This window comes from Leucoraja erinacea, chromosome 8 (genome assembly GCF_028641065.1).
Source record: "Leucoraja erinacea ecotype New England chromosome 8, Leri_hhj_1, whole genome shotgun sequence".
NCBI lineage: Eukaryota > Metazoa > Chordata > Chondrichthyes > Rajiformes > Rajidae > Leucoraja > Leucoraja erinaceus.
This window is the reverse complement of record NC_073384.1, coordinates 22,875,114-22,895,929: the sequence shown is the minus strand read 5'-3', so window position 1 is coordinate 22,895,929 and position 20,816 is coordinate 22,875,114. Positions and strand designations below refer to the sequence as shown.

Sequence of the window (20,816 nt, the reverse complement as noted above, 5' to 3'; positions counted from 1 at the left end):
CTCCAGGTGTGGTCTCACTAGGGCTCTGTACAACTGCAAAAGGACCTCTTTGCTCCTATATTCGATTCCTCTTGTTATAAAGGCCAACATGCCATTCACTTTCTTCACTGCCTGCTGTACCTGCATGCTTACTTTCATAGACTGATGTACAAGGACCCCCAGATCCCGTTATACTTTGCCTTTTCCCAACTTGACGGCATTTAGATAGTAATCTGCCTTCCTGTTTTTGCTACCAAAGTGGATAACCTCACATTTATCCACATTAAACTTCATCTGCCATGCATCTGCCCACCCCCCAACCTGTCCAAGTCACCATGCATTCTTAGAGCATCCTCCTCAGTTCACGCTGCCACCCAGCATTATGTCATCTGCAAATTTGCTAATGTTACTTTGAATCCCTTCATCCAAACCATTGATGTATATTGTAAATAGCTGCTGTCCCAGCACCGAGCCTTGCGGTACCCCACTAGTCACTGCCTGCCATTCTGAAAGGGACCCGTTAATCCCTACTCTTTGTTTCCTGTCTGCCAACCATTTCTCTATCCATGTCAGCACTCTACCCCCAAGTCCAGGTACACTACATCCACTGGCTCTCCCTTGTCCATTTTCCTAGTTACATCTTCAAAAAATTCCAGACGATTAGTGAAGCATGATTTCCTCTTCTTAAATCCATCGGACTCGGACCGATCCTGTTACTGCTATCCAAATGTGCGGCTATCTCATCTTTTATAATTTACTCCAGCATCTTCCTCACCACCGATGTCAGGCTAACTGGTCTATAATTCCCCGTTTTCTCTCTCCCGCCTTTCTTAAAAAATGGGATAACATCAGCTACCCTCCAATCCACAGGAACTGATCCCGAGTCTATAGAACATTGGAAAATTATCACCAATGCATCCACAATTTCTAGAGCCACTTCCTTACGTGCCCTGGGATGCAGACCATCAGGCCCTGGGGATTTATCAGCCTTCAGTCCCATCAGTCTATCCAACATCATTTCCTGCCTAATGTGGATTTCCTTCAGTTCCTCTGGCCACTACTATATCAGGAAGATTGGTTGTGTCCTCCTTAGTGAAGACAGATCCAAAGTACCTGTTCAACTTATCTGCCATTTCCTTGTTCCCCATAATAAATTCACCTTTTTCGGTCTTCAAGGGTCCAACTTTGGTCTTAACTAATTTTTTCCTCTTCAGATACCTAAAGAAGCTTTTACTATCCTCCTTTATATTCTTGGCTAGCTTACCTTTGACCTCATCTTTTCTCCCCATATTGTCTTTTTGGTTATCTTCTGTTGTTCTTTAAACATTATCCAATCCTCTTGTTTCCTGCTCATCTTTGCTACGTTGTACTTCTTCGCTTTAATTTTTATACTGTCCCTGCCGTTCCTTGTCAGCCATGGTCATCCCTTTCTCCCCTTGGAATCTTTCTTCCTCCTAGGAATGAACTGATCCTGCACCTTCCGTATTATTCCTAGAAACACCTGCCATTTTTGTTCCACTGTCATCCTTGCTACTGTATCTTTCCAGTCAACTTTGGCCAGCTCCTCCCTCATGGCCCCATAGTCCCCTTTATTCAACTGCAACACTGACACCTCCGATCTACTCTTTTCCCTTTCCAATTGTAAATTAAACCTGACCATGTTATGGTCACTGCCTCCTAATGGCTCATTAACCTCGAGGTCCTTTATCAAATCCGGTCAAACACTAAATCCTGAATTGCCTTTTCCCTGGTAGGCTCCAATACAAGCCGTTCAAAGAATCCATCACGAAGACACTCTCCAAAGTCCCTTTCTTGGGGTCCAGTACTGGAGAACCTGATTTTCCCAGTCTACCTGCATGTTGAAATTCCCATCTCAATCACAGCATTACATTTGCTACATACCAATTTTAACTTTAATGGAGGAATGAAAATCTTTGTAGCTAAATGAATGTTGATGACCAAGAGATCGGTCAGCAAAAAAGTAGAAGAGCCAAATCTGCAAAAGACTTTCAACAACAGGTTAATGATAAAGTGACAACTAATGTTACAAATGTAAAGGGAAGCAGTCCATGTGATAAAGATGTGCAGTCAGAAACTTAGTCCGGATTCAGATATAAACATATTATTTTTTTATTATTTCTAACTTAGCAAAAAGCAGGCTGTTGATAGGATTGACATTTAGTGGTATGCAAAACAATTCTGAATTTTATCCAATGAAATTGACAGATTTAGGGAGTTTTTTTTGTTGCCAAAACTATCGAGAGATCTGAGCTTTAATTGAAATATCATTTTGCACACTAATTGAACTAGACAAGTTGAAAATCATGAGTATATTTTGCACCTATCCTTACCCATAACTGTCTCTTGTCAACAAAACCAAATCACAATAGGATTACAAACAATAGGTTACACAGCAAATTTGTCTCCAATATTCCAAACTATGTTGTTCTGATGATTGAGAACTTTAGGATTAAAAAAGGCAAAGAACTAAGTGTTGGGGGAACTTTGTCAGGCAGCATCTGAAGAGGGAAATGGACAAGCAAATTTCGGGTCGGGACCTTTCTTCAGACCCGACTCGAAACGTCGTCTGTTCATTTCCCACCATAGATGCTGCCTCGCCCGTTAAAGTCCGACAGCACTTATGTTTTTTTGTTCAGGATTCGCAATCTCTTGTCATAAAAAGATCGGCAGCCCTTTTAAAAAACGGGACGACACTAGATCGCAATCTCAATGTACTAATCATATTAAAAAAAACAGCACCGGGGTCTTAGTGTTTTTACAGTGAATTGAAATGTAGTGGAATAAGAAGCAGCAGCTATCAAGGCTCAATTCTTGCAGGGATTGTCCGAAAAGTCAAAAACTTCCACAGACAATTGACATCAACTTGCCCTTGTTTTACTTCGTGAGCCTTGCGCATAGCTGGAATGTGATGGTTCGTCAATATGTGTCTCGATTGGGGCATTGAAGGCTCCTTGGGCAAATGGAAAGATTTAAAAGGGGGCCTGGCGTGCTTGGTGATGAGTGTGGGGGTAGGTTTGTTTCCTTCACAGGTCTCACCTCCTCCCGTCGCTTCTGCCAGCGGCCACACGGACTCTCCTCCAGGATCTCACTCTCGTCTTCGCTCTCCTCCTCCTCCTCGTCGTCCACCTCGGCCGTCGTATTCATTGCCTCGGCTGCCTTGTCGGCGGCTGCAGCTACCGCCGCCGCCTTTTCGCCTTCCGACATCACCTCGTCGTCTCCCGAGCGCAGCGCCTCTCCCCCTTCCACTCCTAACCGCTTCCGAAAGGAGCCCAGCGGCGGCCTTGCTATTCGGACACCGGCTCTAGGGTAAGAGAGGAAAAAGAGAGCGTTACGCACGCCCTGCTTTCACGGAGTGATGAACTAAAGCTGTGGAGTCGTCCGTCGCGCCGCCAAGTCTGGTCGGGCCGTTCCTCTCAGCACGTTAATGGCGACCGCACCATCAACTCCATTCGTTCAGACGCTCAAGCCGCCCCGCCCACTTCCCCCGGGCGTCTGACGTTCTGATGATTGACAGTTGAGCAGGCCAATCGGCGTCGGGTGGTCTCCGTCTGGAGGCGGGACGGTGATGGTCGTGGCCAGTGACGTCACGGCCAAGGAGCTTCTCCCAACGGTTATGTCACGCGCACGGTCTGAGCCAGCCCGATGACGCAAGGGGGGAGGGGGCGGGGCGGAACGTTTTGATTGACGAACGCAAATAGAGGAACAGAGCCTCATATTTCGCCCTGCTAACACAGTGATGCAGCGCCAGGGACCCGGGTTCGATCCTGATCACGGCTTGTCAGTACGGAGCTTGTACGTTCTCCCACCGTGCTCCGATTTCCTCCCACACAAACCTACAGGTGTGTAGGTTAAATGTGAACTGCAGATGCGGCTTTGAATCGAAGATAGACATAACATGCTGGAATCACTCAGCGGGACAGGTATGGAGAGGAATGGTCGAGACCAGTTTGGTCGAGACCAAATTGGCTTTGGTAAGATTGTAGGATAGTGTTGGTGTGCGGGATTGCTGGTCTGTGCGGACCCGGTGGGCCGAAGGGTCTGTTTCTGCGCTGCATCACTAAACTAAACCAAAGCGGTATGAATATTGATTTCTTTAACTTCAAGTAACCTTTACACCATCCGTCACTCCCCCACCCTTTTTTCCAACTCGTTATCACCTAGCCCACAGCTAACAATGCACTTTGTTGTATTTATTTAATTCATTTGTTCTATATCTCTCTGTATCACCTTCTATATCTCCCATTTCATTTCCCCTTGACTTTCAGTCAGAAGAAGGGTCTGGACATGAAAAGTCACCTATTGCTTTCCTCTAGAGATACTGCCTGATCTGCTGAGTTATTCGAAAATGTTGTGTCTATCTTCGGTCTGATTGACATGGCGTTTTCCGCGTGATGCCATTTGCAATCCCCAAATGATTAACATCGAGTGCCCAATCAACATTACATCGCTTCCCCACACATGGTGATAGATTTGGACAATATGAAGTCTAGAGGCAAGGAACTGCAGACGCTGGAATCCTGAGCAAAAAACAAAGTTCTGGAGGAACTCAGCGGATCAAGCAGCATCTATATGAAGATAGACACAAAATGCTAAAGTAAGTCAGCAGAACAGGCAGGATCTCTGGGAAGAAGGAATGGGTGATGTTTTGGGTCGAGACCCTTCAGACTGAGTCGGTGGATAGGGAAACTAGAGATGTGGAAGGGTACAAAGGGCATGCACAGTGTGAAAATACAAATCAAAGCAGACGTACATCAAGGAGATGTAGAATGGTTTATTGTTGAGCTAAGGGGAAGGTCAAGTCGTCAAGTTTATTCGTCACATACACATACGAGATGTGCAGAGAAATGAAAAGTGGCAATGCTCACGGATTGTGCAACAAAAAACAAACAAATTACAAACAGAATGGAACAGAATCACATGTTTACATATTACATATTTGTGGGAGGGAAAAAAAACAGCAATTTTAAAAAGACACCACACAACAGTAAAATGGTACAGTAAAGTTAGTCCCTGGTAAGAAAGGAGTTTACAGTCCTAATGGCCTCTGGGAAGAAACTCCTTCTCATCCTCTCCGTTTTCACAGCATGGCAACGGAGGTGTTTGCCTGACCGTAGCAGCTGGAACAGTCCGTTGCTGGGGTGGAAGGAGTCTCCCATGATCTTGTTGGCTCTGGAGTTGCACCTTCTGATGTATAGTTCCTGCAGGGGGGCGAGTGTAGTTCCCATAGTTCGTTCGGCCGAACGCACTAATCTCTGCAGAGCTTTCTTATCCTGGGCAGAGCAGTTCCCAAACCAAATCGTGATATTTCCGGACAAGATGCTTTCCACAGAAGCCGAGTAGAAGCACTGGAGGATCCTCGGAGACACTCTGAATTTCCTCAATTGCCTGTGGTAGTAAAGGCGCTGCCTTGCCTTATTCACCAGTGCTGCAGCGTGTGATGTCCATGTCATATCCTCAGAGATGTGGACTCCCAGGTATTTAAAGCAGCTCGCCCTATCCACAGTATCTCCATTTATCTTCAATGGTGTGTACGTCCTCGGATGATGTGCCCTCTTAAAGTCCACGATCAGCTCCTTCGTTTTTTTGATGTTCAAGAGGAGGTTGTTGTCCTGACACCAGAGTGCCAGATCAGCCACCTCCTCCCAGTAGGCCTTTTCATCGTTATCGGAGATCAGGCCCACCACCACAGTGTCATCAGCAAACTTGATTATTGAGTTGGAACTGAACCTAGCCACACAGTCATGTGTGTACGGGAGTACAGTAGGAAGCTGAGGACGCAACCCTGGGGGGGATCCTGTGCTCAGGGTGAGGGACTTTGATGTATTTCCTCCCATCTTGACCACCTGTGGCCTGGTGGTGAGAAAGTCCTGGTGACATCGAGGCAAACAGTAAAATTAATCAGAAGGACAGTGAAACTAGTCAGAGAACTAGGGTGGGGGAAGGAACGGGGAGAGAAGGAAAGCAAGGGTTACTTGAAGTTAGAGAAATCAATATCGCACCACTATCTTATGTCACGCTGCCAAAGTGAAATTTGTGTTGGGCCTCACTCTGACTGTGATTGACACAGTGGTTTCTGTGTGATGCCATTTACAATCCCTGAATGATTGACAGCCACAATGCCCAATCGACATTGCATCGCTTCCCCACCAATGGTGATAGATCTGGACAAAATGAAGTCTAGAGTCAAGGAACTGCAGATGCTGGAATCCTGAGAGAAAAACACAGTTGTGGAGGAACTCAGTGGATCAGGCAGCATCTGCATGAAGTTTTGCTTTTACACACAGTTGAATTTAATCATGAGAAGCATAGAAAAGTACTCGGAGCAAAATCTATGATGAGAAATGGAAATAAGATGCTTTAGGTCAATGACATTATCAGAATGTGTATATAGGATAAAATATATACGTAAACAGAAAACCCTGCCGCTACTGTAAATTTGCAGCAGTTTCTGCTGCATATTTACATTTGTTGTCAAATATCAAAACACCTCCAAATTTGTAAACAGGCAGGGGTGGCAGTTGGTAGCAGAGAACACAAAAGACAAAAGCTGACACCCGGAGCAAAAAAAAGGTCTGCCGGAGGAACTCCGCAGGTTGGGCAGCAGCTATAAATGAAAATGGACAGTCAACTTTCCGGTTGAGTCCTTGCATCTGGACTAAAACAGTAGGAAGGAGATAGCCAGTATAAAGAGGACAGATGGGACAAACACTGGCAAGTGATAGGTGGATCTTGGCAAGGAGGGGCTGATTGGCAGATGGATGCAAGAAGTGTGGAGATGGCGAGAAGTGATGTGGGGTCATCAAAGGGCTGCAGTTTATGGAAGATATAAAATGGAACCATATGAGGGAAGGAATGTAGGAAGTGGAGAGAACAGTCTTGGTTTCAGGTACACAAAAATGCTGGAGAAACTCAGCTGGTGCAGCAGCATCTATGGAGCGAAGGAGATAAGCAACATTTTGGGCCAAAACCCTTCTTTAGATATAGAGTATAAGAGCAGGGAGGTTCTACTGCAGTTGTACAGGGTCTTGGTGAGACGACACCTGGAGTATTGCGTACAGTTTTGGTCTCCTAATCTGAGGAAAGACATTCTTGCTATAGAGGGAGTACAGAGAAGGTTCACCAGACTGATTCCTGGGATGGCAGGACTTTCATATGAAGAAAGACTGGATAGACTAGGCTTGTACACGCTAGAATTTAGAAGATTGAGGGGGGATCTTATAGAAACGTACAAAATTCTTAAGAGGTTGGACAGGCTAAATACAGGAAGATTATTCCCGATATTGGGGGAGTCCAGAACAAGGGGTCACAGTTTAAGGATAAGAGGGAAGTCTTTTAGGACCGAGATGAGCAAATCATTTTTTACACAGAGAGTGATGAATCTGTGGAATTCTCTGCCACAGAAGGTAGTTAAGGCCAGTTCATTGGCTAGATTTAAGAGGGAGTTAGATGTGGCCCTTGTGGCTAAAGGGATCATGCGGTATGGAGAGAAGGCAGGTTTAGTGCCTTCGAAAAAGTGTTTCCTCGTCTCCATTCTAGCAAGAATGTCCTTCCTCAAATTAGGGGACCAAAACTGCACACAATACTCCAGGTGTGGTCTCACTAGGGCCCTAAACAACCTCAGAAGGATGTCTTTGCTCCTAAACTCGACTCCTCGTGTTATAAAGGCAAACATGCCATTCGCTTTCTTCACTGCCTGCTGTACCTGCATGCTTACTTTCATAGACTGAAGAACAAGTTTATGTTCTTCCAACCCAGATGCCGTTGTACTTCCCCTTTTCCCAACTTGACAACATTTAAATAGTAATCTGCCTTTCTGTTTTTTTGATACCAAAGTGGATAACCTCACGTTTATCCACATTAAACTTCATCTGCCATGCATCTGGCCACTCCCCCAACCTGTCCAAGTCACCCTGCATTCTAGCATCCTCCTCACAGTTCACACTGCCACCCAGCTTTGTGTAATCTGCAAATTTGCTAATGTTGCTTTGAATCCCTTCATCCAAATCATTGATGTATATTGTAAATAGCTGCGGTCCCAGCACCGAGCCTTGTGGTACCCCACTAGTCACTGCCTGTCATTCTGAAAGGGACCTGTTAATCCCTACTCTGTTTCCTGTCTGCCAACCAATTTTCTATCCGTCAGCACTCTACCCCCAATACCATGTGCCCCAATTTTGCCCACTAATCTCCTATGTGGGACCTTATCAAATGCTTTCTGAAAGTCCAGGTACGCTACATCCACTGGCTCTCCCATGTCCATTTTCCTAGTTACATCCAATGTAACTCCGATGTCAGGCTAACGGGTCTATAATTCCGTTTTCTCTCTCCCACCTTTCTTAAAAAGTGGGATAACATTAGCAACCCTCCAATCCACAGGAACTGATCCTGAGTCTTTAGAACATTGGAAAATTATCACCAATGCATCCATGATTTCTAGAGCCACTTCCTTAAGTACCCTGTGATGCAGACCATCAGGCCCTGGGGATTTATCAGCCTTCAGTCCCATCAGTCAACCCAACACCATTTCCTGCCTAATGTGAATTCCCCTCAGTTCCTCCGTCACCCCAGATCCTCTGGCCACTACTATATCAGGAAGATTGTTTGTGTCCTCCTTAGTGAAGACGGATCCAAAGTACCTGTTCAACTCGTCTGCCATTTCCTTGTTCCCCATAATAAATTCACCTTTTTCAGTCTTCAAGGGTCTAACTTTGGTCTTACTCATCTTTTCCTCTTCACATACCTAAAGCAGCTTTTACTATCCTCCTTTATATTCTGTTCGTTACACTGTACACAGTCATAATCAAAATATACTTTTGTGCATAGTAAATATAATTAAATAAACTTGGAAAGTCATATTCCGGAAGTACAATTCTACCTAGTTTCCGGGATTGAAGAGCTTGTTGAAATCCCGCGCTTCGCGTCACCTCATATCCGGGAGCAAGGAATGCCGCCATCGGTTTCCGGACGTGACGCACGAGTTTAACTGCCGTTTTTTTCTCTCGGAGCGTCACATGACCGCAGATTGTTTTATATATTAAAAGAAAACGCCTCCCACGCGATTCCCAGCGGGTTTTTTTTTTAAATATATATATAAAAAACTCTATTTGTTTTTAATTTCAAAATACTATCGACGATTCCGAGAGTACAACGGGATAATTGTACTTGTGTCCAGGCTGAGGGGACGCTGGGCCCCGGCAGGTCATTGCGCGTCCAGTCTTTGTTCAAAAAGCCTTCCGTGAGACGGTGGAGAGGCTCCCGAGCCATTGAATGAGGTGTGGGTGTGGGTGCGTGTGCGTGTGCGTGGCAGCGAGCGAGTGGCTTTGAGTGCTGAAGGTTCAGGCTGCAGCTGCAGCCGCGGCGGTGGGCCCGTCGGTTGCCCTGGTGACCGGCTACCCTACCCCCATCCCGCGTGCGTGCGTGAGCGAGCGCGGGTCCCGGCGCGTCCGTCAATCAATCCGTCCGGCTGAGCGCTTCCTCCTCTGTGCACGGGGGGAAAGCGGCCTGAGCTCGTCTGTGCGGCGGCAAGAGGAGGTTGCTTTTGCTGCTGCTGCTGTTGTTGTTGGAGGTGGAGGAGTACACGGAGGCCACCGGGCACAAGAAGTATGGGCGCTTACCTGTCTCAACCCAACACGGTGAAGAGCTCCAGTGAGCGATCCACCGACAAATTCAGCTTCGGCGTCTCAGCCATGCAAGGCTGGAGGGTTTCCATGGAGGTGAGTGAAGACTGAATGAATGCATACACACAAACACGTTATCTGCAAGGGGCCTGTATCTGGGGCTTCGCCTAGCCCTGATCGTGTTATATCTTCTCGCTCTGTATTTAATGGTGTTGGTTGACAGATGGAAACAATCGAAATCTATTTTTAAATCCAAATAATTTGTTCCTTCCACTCATAACAATGAACGATAGTGTGTGAATATGGCGATTAAATACCGTCTTCGAGATCGATCTAAATTGTTTTATGGAAAACGAAAATCGAAAACTTGTTTTAACATCAGCGATTTAAAGTGATCCCCAAAATTGTTTTTTCCACTGTGGTTAAAAAAAAAAAGCGCCAACGTTTAGGTTTGTATTCGATCTGTTCGGTTAACGAGGTGTATTTTTAAATACATGGCTCTCTATATAAAAGTTGTTGGGACTCGTCAGTGTTTTCAAGCTTGTAGTTTTTAAGGAAATGGAGGGTTGCAAATTGATAATTTACCCAGTATTGGTAACTGGTATTTTTCTTCAAGACCTTAACCTCGCCACACTTTGCCAACAAAGTCTATTGTTTTAGATTTAACTTTGTCTCGGGTATCATCAGTAGCATTTGTTGTATACAGATTGAAACTCCTTTGCTAGTATTAGCCAAGTAATCAGCTGCCCGGCAGTTCACAGGTGGTAGTTTGAGACTGGCAACCTTGGATTCGAAATCCCTACAGAATTTGTGCAGATGGTAATAGGCATGGTAAGAAACTTGGCTGGTTTAAAACACAAAGAAGACAAAGTGAAAATCTTGAACAAAAGCATGCAGGTTATAACTCAGCAGGTTTGCCTGTGTTTGACAATTAAGTGTTTTTTTCGAATTGTACAATCGCATTTCATACATTTATACATGAAGCCTTTACGTCAGTGGTTGTTTAGGTGTAAGGCAGAATAACATGCATGATGTCAGCATCTTGCTTGTAAATTAGCCAATCTAATATATTTAAGAAATCCACTCAATGTAATCCATAGTTCTGAGATAATGATTGTGTGAAATGCTATACTGGAGAATTTAAATTCCATTTAAATATTGTTGAATGCAAATTATCTGCTTCTCTGATGTCATGCAGGGATGGGACAATGTTTTCTCATCCCTTACGTGATTCCCAACCCCACTGTGATGCATTTGGCTCTTAACTGCTATCTGAAATGCATTAATGGGTCCCTGAAGTAACAGGACGAGGAAGGCCATTATCTGGTCCACTTGCTGACAACACACACAAAATCCCTGTAATTAAACAGTTTAAATAGAAAGTACTCATAGCTAAAACCACGATCATGCTTCGCTCGCATCAAATCACATTGAAGACCTGCTAACTTCAGTTCAGTCCTGCTATTTGCAAAATCATTCAGTAACTGCATTTAGAAATCAAGTTTCTTTGGCAGCAAGGTAGAATTATGGAGGTGATGACAGTCACTTCAACTGACTTGTGTTATCTGATCTACAAAAAAAATGTAGCAGCTATATTTTTTAAAGCAAAGTGCATGTTACTGAATTTTATGGCAGTTTGATTCAAATGTGACCATAGATGAGATTTTTACTTCTGAATAATCACTATGATTCCTAATTCTTCAAACATCAATCATATGAATTACATTTTTGAACATTTTTTACGTGTTTATGGAATGTTTATGGAGGATGGTTACTGTAAGATCGAACACAAACATTTGTAATAATTTGTAAGTGATGATGTGTTCTAAATATGATAGGGGAATCTTAACAAGGTCTTTTATTCAACCAAATTATAAAGCAATTCATTGGGTAAAGTAGTTTAAATAACTAGGTCAATTAAGTATGTAAAGAGTATAACAACAATGAAAAATGCAAAAGCTTGGATCACTACTGATGTAGTGATGTTTATTTTTCATTGCTGTCTTTTGGATCATTTATGACCATTTTCGATTTAGTTCATTTACAGTGTTTTGTTTATCACATGCACATGGACTGCCTGCTTTAATATGCCTAATAAGCCTGTTTAAATTAACATGATTACAACACCTAGAGAGAAATCATCAAAGCATCCATTGTACATGGTGGTTTAATGTTTATACATTTTCTGACCAAGTACTTCACACACAATCCTTTTCAGACCTGGTTATTAGCTATTTACACCTCTTTTTACAAAAACATAGGACATCATGATGTGGCAGGGCTACCTCTACCTCTTTGTGGTTACTGGGTCCATTCAGTTTGATCTTTTCCTCACCACTGGGCTAGTCAAGAGTGTTTTGTCATATAGAAACCTAGAAAATAGGTGCAGGAGTAGGCCATTTGGCCATTCGAGCCTGCACTGCCATTCAATATGATCATGGCTGATCATCCAACTCAGTATCCTGTACCTGCCCTCTCTCCATACCCCCTGATCCCTTTAGCCACAAGGGCCACATTTAACTCCCTCTTAAATATAGCCGATGAACTGGTCTCAACTACCTTCTGTGGCAGAGAATTCCAGAGATTCACTACTGTGTGAAAAATGTTTTTCTCATCCCGGTCCTAAAAGATTTCCCCCTTATCCTTAAACTGTGACCCCTTGTTCTGGACTTCCCCAACATCGTGAACAATCTTCCTGCATCTAGCCTGTTCAACCCCTTAAGAATTTTGTAAGTTTCTATAAGATCCCCTCAATCTTCTAAATTCTAGCGAGTACAAGCCAAGTCTATCCAGTCTTTCTTCATATGAAAGTCCTGACATCCTAGGAATCGGTCTGGTGAACCTTCTCTGTATGGCAAGAATGTCTCGGATGGAACAATGAAATTATCAGCATCTTCATATTCAGGATTGTGATTTTTACTTTGGTTAGTAACCAACTATCAGCACTACTTGGTTGATGCTGGCAATTAAATCAATCCTCATGTCTGATGGAAGTCATAAATGTAAAGTTTTGTTGTTTTTGATTTGGCCACCAGCACCTACCTTTTTGTGAGTAAACTATATAAAGTGCAGCTGTATCTCTTTATATACGAATTTGCACTGCAAGTCAATCTATTATTAACTAGAAGAAGAATTTTGGTTATTCTTCAATCAAACTATACATCTGTTGTTCAGTAGATTAGTTATCCATACCAGATTACAGGCTGAATAACAGTGGCTATCTTCCCCTTATCGTAATGACATAAAATATAACTGCAAGGAATCATAAAGATTGACGCTTTTTAAAAGAAATGCACTGTTTGATGCAATTTGTTGTAAAAAAAAAAGGAGCCAATATTATTAGCTTTAAATTGCTTTTACAAGTTAATCAGACACATTGTTGTCAAGATCTTCGAAACAATCTTGCATATGCATTAATTATCTGAGATAAATTCGTACAGATAGTAATTTCTATTTTTTTTCCAAAGATATCCAAGACCATAGTTTGTGTACGAAGGAACTGCAGATGCTGGTTTACACTGGATAGATGCAAAATGCTGGAGTATGCTTATTTTGAAGAAGTTCTCCAATGAAATTTCCACAACACTCTCTCGCTACACCCTCTCTGTGATTCCTCCTGCTCTCCAGCTCAACAACCACCTTTTCTCACGATGATCTACATTTTCTTTGATCTCTCGCTTTCATACCTTACCTTTCAATATGCCTATGTCTCCCACTCCCCTGACTCGATCTGCAGAAGGGTCACGACCTGAAACATCATACATTCCTTCTCTCCAGAGATGCTGCCTGTCCTGCTGAGTTACTCCAGCATTTTGTGCCTTATCTTCAAGACTATAGTAATTATCCTCCAAGTCTCTCAGCCCTGTTCCACTGGCAGCAATTAAGTCGTCTGGCTTAATGCTGATGCTTACATCAATTCCATTTATCTTTTTTGGCTTCATATCTGAATTATGTAATGACAGAGACATGCTTGCGGTCACCCTTAATGTTGTCTCCAAGCTGAGGAGTAAGATGATTGAAGCCCCGAGCAGTTTCCCATCCCTAGAAATAAATGCATTTGAGGCTGTCCTCTTTCAAAAAAAAGTCCACCTGTGGACTCTATGTTAAACACTTCTTTAAGAGAATTGGGGAAATGTTCTGCCATTATCATATCTGTACTTGTTTCCTCTCAGACAAGATGAATGTTATATGTTTGTACATTTCTTGAAATGTTCAAACCAGCCAGGGATTTCTCTTTCAGAAGATCCATCCTCATCTTCACATTCTTTCATGTTTTGCCATGGCCATTGGCCACAAAATGCTTATATTAAATGCATATGAATTTCTGTTAATTATATTCAGCATGATTTTAATGTCTAAAGTGGAGAATAGAGGGAGAGGCGAGCAGTGGGGGAGGTGTGGAGGGATAGTGGGGGGAGGTGAGGGGTGGTGGATAGAGGAATAGGAGGTGGGTAGGAAGGTGAGAGGAGTTATGGAGGGAGGGAGGGTGAGAGTTGGGGAAAGGAGAGGGAGAGAGAGGTGAGGGAGGGATTGGGGGAGGGGAGGAGGAGACGGGAAAGAAGAGGGAGGGTGAAGAGGAGGGGAGAGAGTGCTAGGGACGAAGGGAAATGAGGTGCGCCTTTGCAGTTGGGGGCTATTGGTGAATGGTGGAATATTGCATTGGGGGACCAAACTTCTTGTGCGACAGGGACTTAGACTAAGTTACTAGTCCCACTTAGTCCAGTAATCATTACATTTTGACAGGCACATCAAGATTCAAGATATAGAAGGGTATGGATATTTTGTGCCTTATCTTATCTATTTTAAAATGTGCTTGTGGAAGGATTAAAAACTAGGAGGCATGGGCTTAAAGTAATTCTTAGAAGAATACAAGGATAAAGCTTTTCACCTGGGGGTGGCACAATTCTGGATTTCTATGGACATAAATGGTAGGGCATTGGAAAGTATTGTAGAACAGTCACCTTGCGGTACCGGTACATAGTTCCCTGAAAGTGGAGGTACAGGTGGAATGGAAAATGAAGAAGGCATTTGATGCGCTAGCTTTCATTGGTCTGAGCATTGAGTACGAGTTGGGACATAATGTCACAACTGTACGAGTTGTTGGTGAGACCGCACTTTGAGAATTATGTGCTGTTCCGGTCACCTGGATATAGGAAGGATGTCATTAAACTGGAAAGGGTGCAGAAAACATTCACAAGGATGGTACATGGATCACAGGGCTTGAGCTATAAGTAAAAGCTGGATACACTGAGAATTGTTTGTTCTTGGATATATTTAAGATTAGAGATATTTAAAATGGTAAGGGGAAAGATTTCATGTGGCATAGGATTTCATATGGTGGGTGTGTCAGGACTCTCACTTAACCTTTTTCCCCTATTGCCTGCCGGGCAACCTAGGCAGCTTTTTAGGTTGCCAAATGACAGTTTAGGTGGTCATTTAAGACGGCTTGCATGACTCGTGCAATAATGTGCTTGGACGAAGTGCGTAGTTACCAGTCGGAATTATGCTCAATGAAGCATTCGCATATTATTTCTGCTTGAAATAAAGTCACAAGCTAAACATATGCACCAATCAGGACATAATATATACCAAAGATTATAGAGCAGAGCAAGATGCGCCACTCTGCGAAAAAAGCGTAGTATGACATGGGTATAATCATATAATCATATAACAATTACAGCACGGAAACAGGCCATCTCTGCCCTACAAGTCCGTGCCGAACACTTATTTTCCCCTAGTCCCATCTACCTGCACCCAAACCATAACCCTCCATTCCTTTCCCATATACCTATCCAATTTTTTTTTAATGATAAAATCGAACCTGCTTCCACCACTTCCACTGGAAGCTCATTCCACACAGCTACCACTCTCTGAGTAAAGAAGTTCCCCCTCATGTTACCCCTAAACTTCTGTCGCTTCATTCTGAAGTCATGTCCTCTTGTTTGAATCTTCCCTACTCTCAATGGGAAAAGCTTGTCCACGTCAACTCTGTCGATCCCTCTCATCATTTTAAAGACCTCTATCAAGTCCCCCCTTAACCTTCTGCACTCCAAAGATGGGTGTGGCATGACGCCATTTTATTGAGCTGCAATTTACAATAGTATTAATAAAATTTACAATAATATTAACTAAATATGTGAAGTGATCGATTATATATAACACACTTTTCCCTACAACACTGATTACACCAAAGATGATAGAGTGGATCAATCTTTGGAATGGATTACACCAAAGATACTACAGGAGCATTGCCCGCTGCCTCGGGAGCGCCGACCACGGGCAGATGCTTGAGCCTCTCCCGCCGGCCGCCTTCATCTGGTATCGGGGGGACTGAGAATCAGTCCTGGATCAACTCAGGAGTGCAGGAAACATCCTCTTCCCCCAAAGATACTAGAGGAGCCTCTGGTATCTTTGCTTTTCCCTGCGACCTGATGTAAGAGCAGATTTGATAACTGTGGAGTCCGTCCCCGCTACCAAAGATGTCGCGTTTGGCATAAACAAATGGCGGCAGTGACATTCCATTACGTACTACATGTCAGCCCATTGGATTTCGGAGGAGTGGTCTATCTTGCTCTGCTCTATAATCTTTGATATATACCACAATGACATGCAGCAAAATTATAATACAGTATCTCAACTCTTTTTACACATTGCAATTAATGCAATTTCTATTATTTCTTTCCACTTCCAAACAAAAATGTGGTTGGATTATTCAGCGTATGATCAACCTGTGTCAATTAAACCTGGGCCATGGTAATATATATGCTTAATCATGCACACTACAGATTGATGCAAGCATGTTTTTTGTGAATTGACTGAAAATTATCATGATATGGCCATAGTATGGGTCGTTATTGTTATTGGTACAGAAACAGTCTCGCTTCCCACATAATTTATCCACAACAAAATATACAGGTTGTAAGGAAATTTCTGAAGACATTTTATGATAATAGCTGTTAAAACCGACTATACCCATCTGACAGGTTAAACATTGCACTAACTGACAAGAGATGGTGAAAGGACATAACGGCAGCAAATGGTCTTTTGGTAATATGTTTAAAGGTGTCAAAACGCCACGTTACCGGACATTCAGATTAGATGTAAGTGTTGTGAACAGCAATGAAGATATCCAGTTTGTACGCACTAGATTTAAAAAAAATTATTGATAAATGTTGTTTCCATCATTCCCACTTCAGAATTAACGTTAAAATTTCAACTGAAATATCTCCTGACCAAATTTATGATGTATATGACCGACTGTAGAAGTAAAACCTAGATAAATCCAACGCTCATTAAATAACTCATTAAATAAATAAATCCAATGCTCATTAAATAACTACAGTACTGATACTCCATATTAACAGCATTGATTTGCCATTAAAATGAATTCTGTAATAATGTGTCAGCGGTAGCAGTGACAATCGAACACTGCGGTTTTAATGTTTCACGAGTTCACAATTTAATGAATCCATCTTTATGGATTAAAACAAATAATAACATTGGGAATTAAAACACATTTGATTGCATTCCGTTATCAAACATAGTCAGTGTTCACTCTGAAGACATTTTCCAGCACAATAGGGTCGGGGGGGGGGGGGGGGTTGTGTGTGAATCAATGCGGGGTGGATAGATTGGGGGGGGGGGAATTAGTGTGTGTTGGTTGGAGTAGGTAAAATTGTGAGGGGAAAGCGCGGGTTATGTCAGAGGAGTTGAATGGGGGGATCAGTACAGGATGGACGGGGAGAATCTGTGCAGGATGGATGGGGGGGGGGGGGGGGGGGCGTGTCAGTACAGGATGAATAGGGGTAGACAAAAAAGCTGGAGAAACTCAGCGGGTGAGGCAGCATCTATGGAGCGAAGGAAATAGGCAACGTTTCGGCTCGAGACCCTTCCTCAGACTGATCCCCCCCCATTCTTCTTGAATGGGGGAATCAGTACAGGATGGATGGGGCAGGGGGATCAGCGCAGGATGAATGGAAGGTTCAGTACAGGATTAATGGGGTGGGGGGTCGCTACAGGATGAATGGGTGGATCGCTACAGGATGAATGGGGAAATCAGTGCAGGATGATTGAGGGATCAGTGCAGGATGAATGGGGGGGAATCCGTACAGGATGAATGGGGGGGTATCAGTACAGGATGAATGGGGAGGGGGTCAGTAAAAGATGAATGGGAAGATCACTACAGGATGGATGGGGGGTTCAGTACAGGATGAATGAGGGGATCAGTACAGGATGAATGTGGGGGATCAGTACAGGATGAGTGGGTGGATCAGAGCAGGATGAATGGGGGGATCGGTGCAGGGTAAATGGAGGGTGGGTCAGTACGGGATGAATGGGGGGGATCAGTACAGGATGGATGGAGGAAAAGTGCTGGATGAATGGGAATGGGAAAGGGGGTCAGTACAGGATGAATTTGGGGACCAGAGTAGGATGGATGGGGGGGTGGCATGAGAATCAACGTGAGGTGGATAGGGTGATCAGCGCAGGATGAATAGATTTGGGGGTGGGGGTTAGATGGGGAGGGGAGCACAGGGGATGTCAATGAGGACTGAATAGAGGCGGGAATGGGAATCAGTGCGGGATGGAGAGGAGGGGTCTCAGGATAAGGGGGGTGGAGGGGGTGTACAAGAGAGGGGAGGTGGGGAGGAAGGAAGGTCAGCGCTCATCGGACACGGACGGCATCATCGCCCCGCTGTCTTGGCTGTCCCTGTCCACCGCCAAGTTGCTGTTAGGATCTCCTCGCCACCGCCCCCCCCTCCGCCAGCCCACAGGAAGGTGCGGGGTCGAGCGGTGCAGGTGCCTCAGACGGCGTAAGGAGGCCTCCCTCTTCCTCCCTCCCAGCCTCTGCATGCGGGAGGGTTTCTTTTGAAAGCGGATATGGCGGAGTGGCAAGCAATGACTGCTATCAGGCGGGCGGGGTGCGGGAGGAGGAGCCGGTGTGTGGGGCATGCCGTTCGCTCCGACCCTCTGTCACCCTGCACCTAGTATCTTTGCTCCGCACTACAGCTTGGTACCGCCGCCGACACGAAACGTCACATTCCTTTTCTCCAGAGAATCTACCTGACCCGCTGGGTTACTCCAGTTTTTTGTGTTTATCTAAACCAGTATCTGCATTGCCAAGCTGTGCAAAATGACTCGGCATTTAGGTTGCCTGGCGGCACTTTGGGTGGTCATTGGCACCCGGGCAACCGCTAATTTCGAGCCCTGTGTGTGGAACAAACTGCCATAGGAAGTGAAGTATGGGTACAATTACAAATGAAAAAAAAAGATCCGAAACATATGGGCTAAAAGTAGTCAAATGAGACTAGGTCAAGTAGACAACTTGGCCCGCATGGACGAGTTGGACGGGCCTTTTTCCATGCTGTATAACTCTGGCTCAAAAGATGATAGAGGCATAAATGCTCACCACATCTAGAATGTGCTAGGATATGTTTTATATGAGCATCAAATCAATTATCAGACGCTCAGATTCCATTGGGTATATCTTCTTGACTGGCACAGAATGGTCTCCAGTGTCATAATGTTTCTATAATTCTGCATCATTTAAAAATGGCCTAATGATAAATGGTAAATTGTGAAACCCAAGGTGCTTTGACGTTTTGCGTCACCTTGAAACATCTGGCATGTGTAATTCCATGTGAATTGATTTTTTAAAAACTTCTTATATTTGCCTTTAAAGACCATGCTTCGTTATCTTGATGAATCTAGTATTAATTTACATCAGTGCTTTTGTGTTGGGGGTGGGGTGGTAAAACTTTGTTTACTAAAAAGACAATCTTTTCCCCTATTTTGGGAAATTAAGACATTTTTTTAGAGGAGACTTGTATTCTAAAGAACAACTGAAATGCTTGTTTCAGAAGAAAACTAAGATAGAAATCTGATTTTTCTGTTTGCAGTTTTTGCATGTCTTACTTTTAAAGTAATGTTAATATTATTGAATTAACATTCTTTTGGTAATGAGGCACCAAAACTGAAAACAGTAAATTTGTAATTGTTTCTTTACACTTGTAGTTTCCATCCTACTTAAAAACGCAAAATTTGCATTTTTTATTTATTTGGGGCGGCACCGTGTTTGCAGTGCTGCTGTCGCACAGTACCAGAGACCCGGATTTAATCCTGATCTGTCTGTTTGGAGTTTGCATGATCTACCTGTGGGTTTCCTCCAGTTGCTTCGGTTTCCTCCCACATTCCAAAGAAGTGCGGTACTGTAGGGCAATTGCCATCTGTAGGGAATGGATATGAAAGTGGGATAACATAGAACGAGTGTGCGTATGAGTGATGGTTGGCGTGGACTCGCTGGGCAGATGGGAATGTTTCCATGCTGTATCTTTCAATCAATCATTTGGGTCATAAACAATATTCAGGAAATGCAAAAGATAAAAAACAAATATTTACATAACAATTAACCCTGCTCTTTAGGTTTTCCCCACCACCAGGAAACTGGGTAAAGCTGGGAATTATGGTTTACTTTATTACATGTGTACCAAGGTATAGTGAAAAGCTTTTGTTTGCTTGCTGTCCAGTTAAAGAACTGACAATGCATGAATACAATCAAGCCGTCCACAGTCCACACATAAACGATAAAGGTACACCATTTAATGCAAGATTGAAGTCCAATTAAAGATAATTCAAAGGTCTCTATTGAGGTGGATAGGAGGTCAGGACCACATTCTACAGGACTATTCAGTTGACTGCTAACAGCTGGGAAGAAACTTCCTGGATCTGTAGTTCTGAGTTTTCAGATTTCTGTGCATCTTGCCTGATGGGAGAGGAGAGAAGAGGGAGTGACGGGGGTGAGACTGGTTCTTGATTATGCTGGCAGCATTTCCTAGGCAACGTGAAGTAGAGACTGGGTCAGTGGAAGAGAGGTTGGTTTGTGTGATGGCCTGGTCTATGTCTGTAACCATGCAGTTTCTGTTGTCTTGAATGGAACTGTTTCCAATCCAGGTTATGATGCATCCTGATAAATGCTTTCTACAGAGCATCTGTAGACATTATAATAATAATGTATTTTATTTATGGGCACCTTTCAGAACACTCAAGGACACCTTACAGTTAAAACAAGCAAATTACAAATATATAAATAAAAGGATACAAAAACAACATATCCATGAATTTGATAGAAAGTTACGTGGTAAGGCCAGTCTGAATAGGTGAGTTTTGAGGGAGGTTTTTAAAGGTGGGGAGAGACACCATGGT

General features: G+C 43.6%; 3 protein-coding genes across 7 annotated transcripts in view; 1 reads left to right on the top strand and 2 right to left on the bottom strand.

Moving 5' to 3' along the window:
* The window catches only part of nrbp1 (nuclear receptor binding protein 1), a 91,186-nt gene extending 87,665 nt beyond the window's left edge, over positions 1-3,521 (bottom strand). The window contains exon 1 of the mRNA XM_055639197.1: positions 3,037-3,521. Coding sequence (XP_055495172.1) covers positions 3,037-3,204 — 168 coding nt within the window. The 5' untranslated portion in view covers positions 3,205-3,521. The remainder of the gene's footprint in view (positions 1-3,036) is intronic.
* Positions 3,522-4,756: 1,235 nt separating this feature from the next.
* Positions 4,757-9,252, bottom strand: LOC129699431 (uncharacterized). Of its 5 annotated transcripts, none has more exons than XM_055639203.1 (2): positions 8,876-9,252; positions 4,757-5,867 (listed from the first exon to the last, which is right to left on the bottom strand). In XM_055639203.1, exon 2 carries the CDS (start codon positions 5,832-5,834, stop codon positions 5,004-5,006), a length of 831 nt encoding a protein of 276 aa, XP_055495178.1. In that variant the 5' UTR covers positions 5,835-5,867; positions 8,876-9,252; the 3' UTR covers positions 4,757-5,003. The 5 variants fall into 5 exon arrangements, with proteins under 5 accessions (XP_055495178.1, XP_055495176.1, XP_055495180.1 ...); XM_055639201.1 differs by having other exon boundaries at positions 8,843-9,113; XM_055639205.1 differs by lacking the exon at positions 8,876-9,252 and adding an exon at positions 8,741-8,867.
* Positions 9,253-9,274: 22 nt separating this feature from the next.
* The window catches only part of ppm1g (protein phosphatase, Mg2+/Mn2+ dependent, 1G), a 43,453-nt gene continuing 31,911 nt past the window's right edge, over positions 9,275-20,816 (top strand). The window contains exon 1 of the mRNA XM_055639196.1: positions 9,275-9,713. Within this exon, the coding sequence (XP_055495171.1) occupies positions 9,603-9,713 (111 nt within the window). The 5' untranslated portion in view covers positions 9,275-9,602. The remainder of the gene's footprint in view (positions 9,714-20,816) is intronic.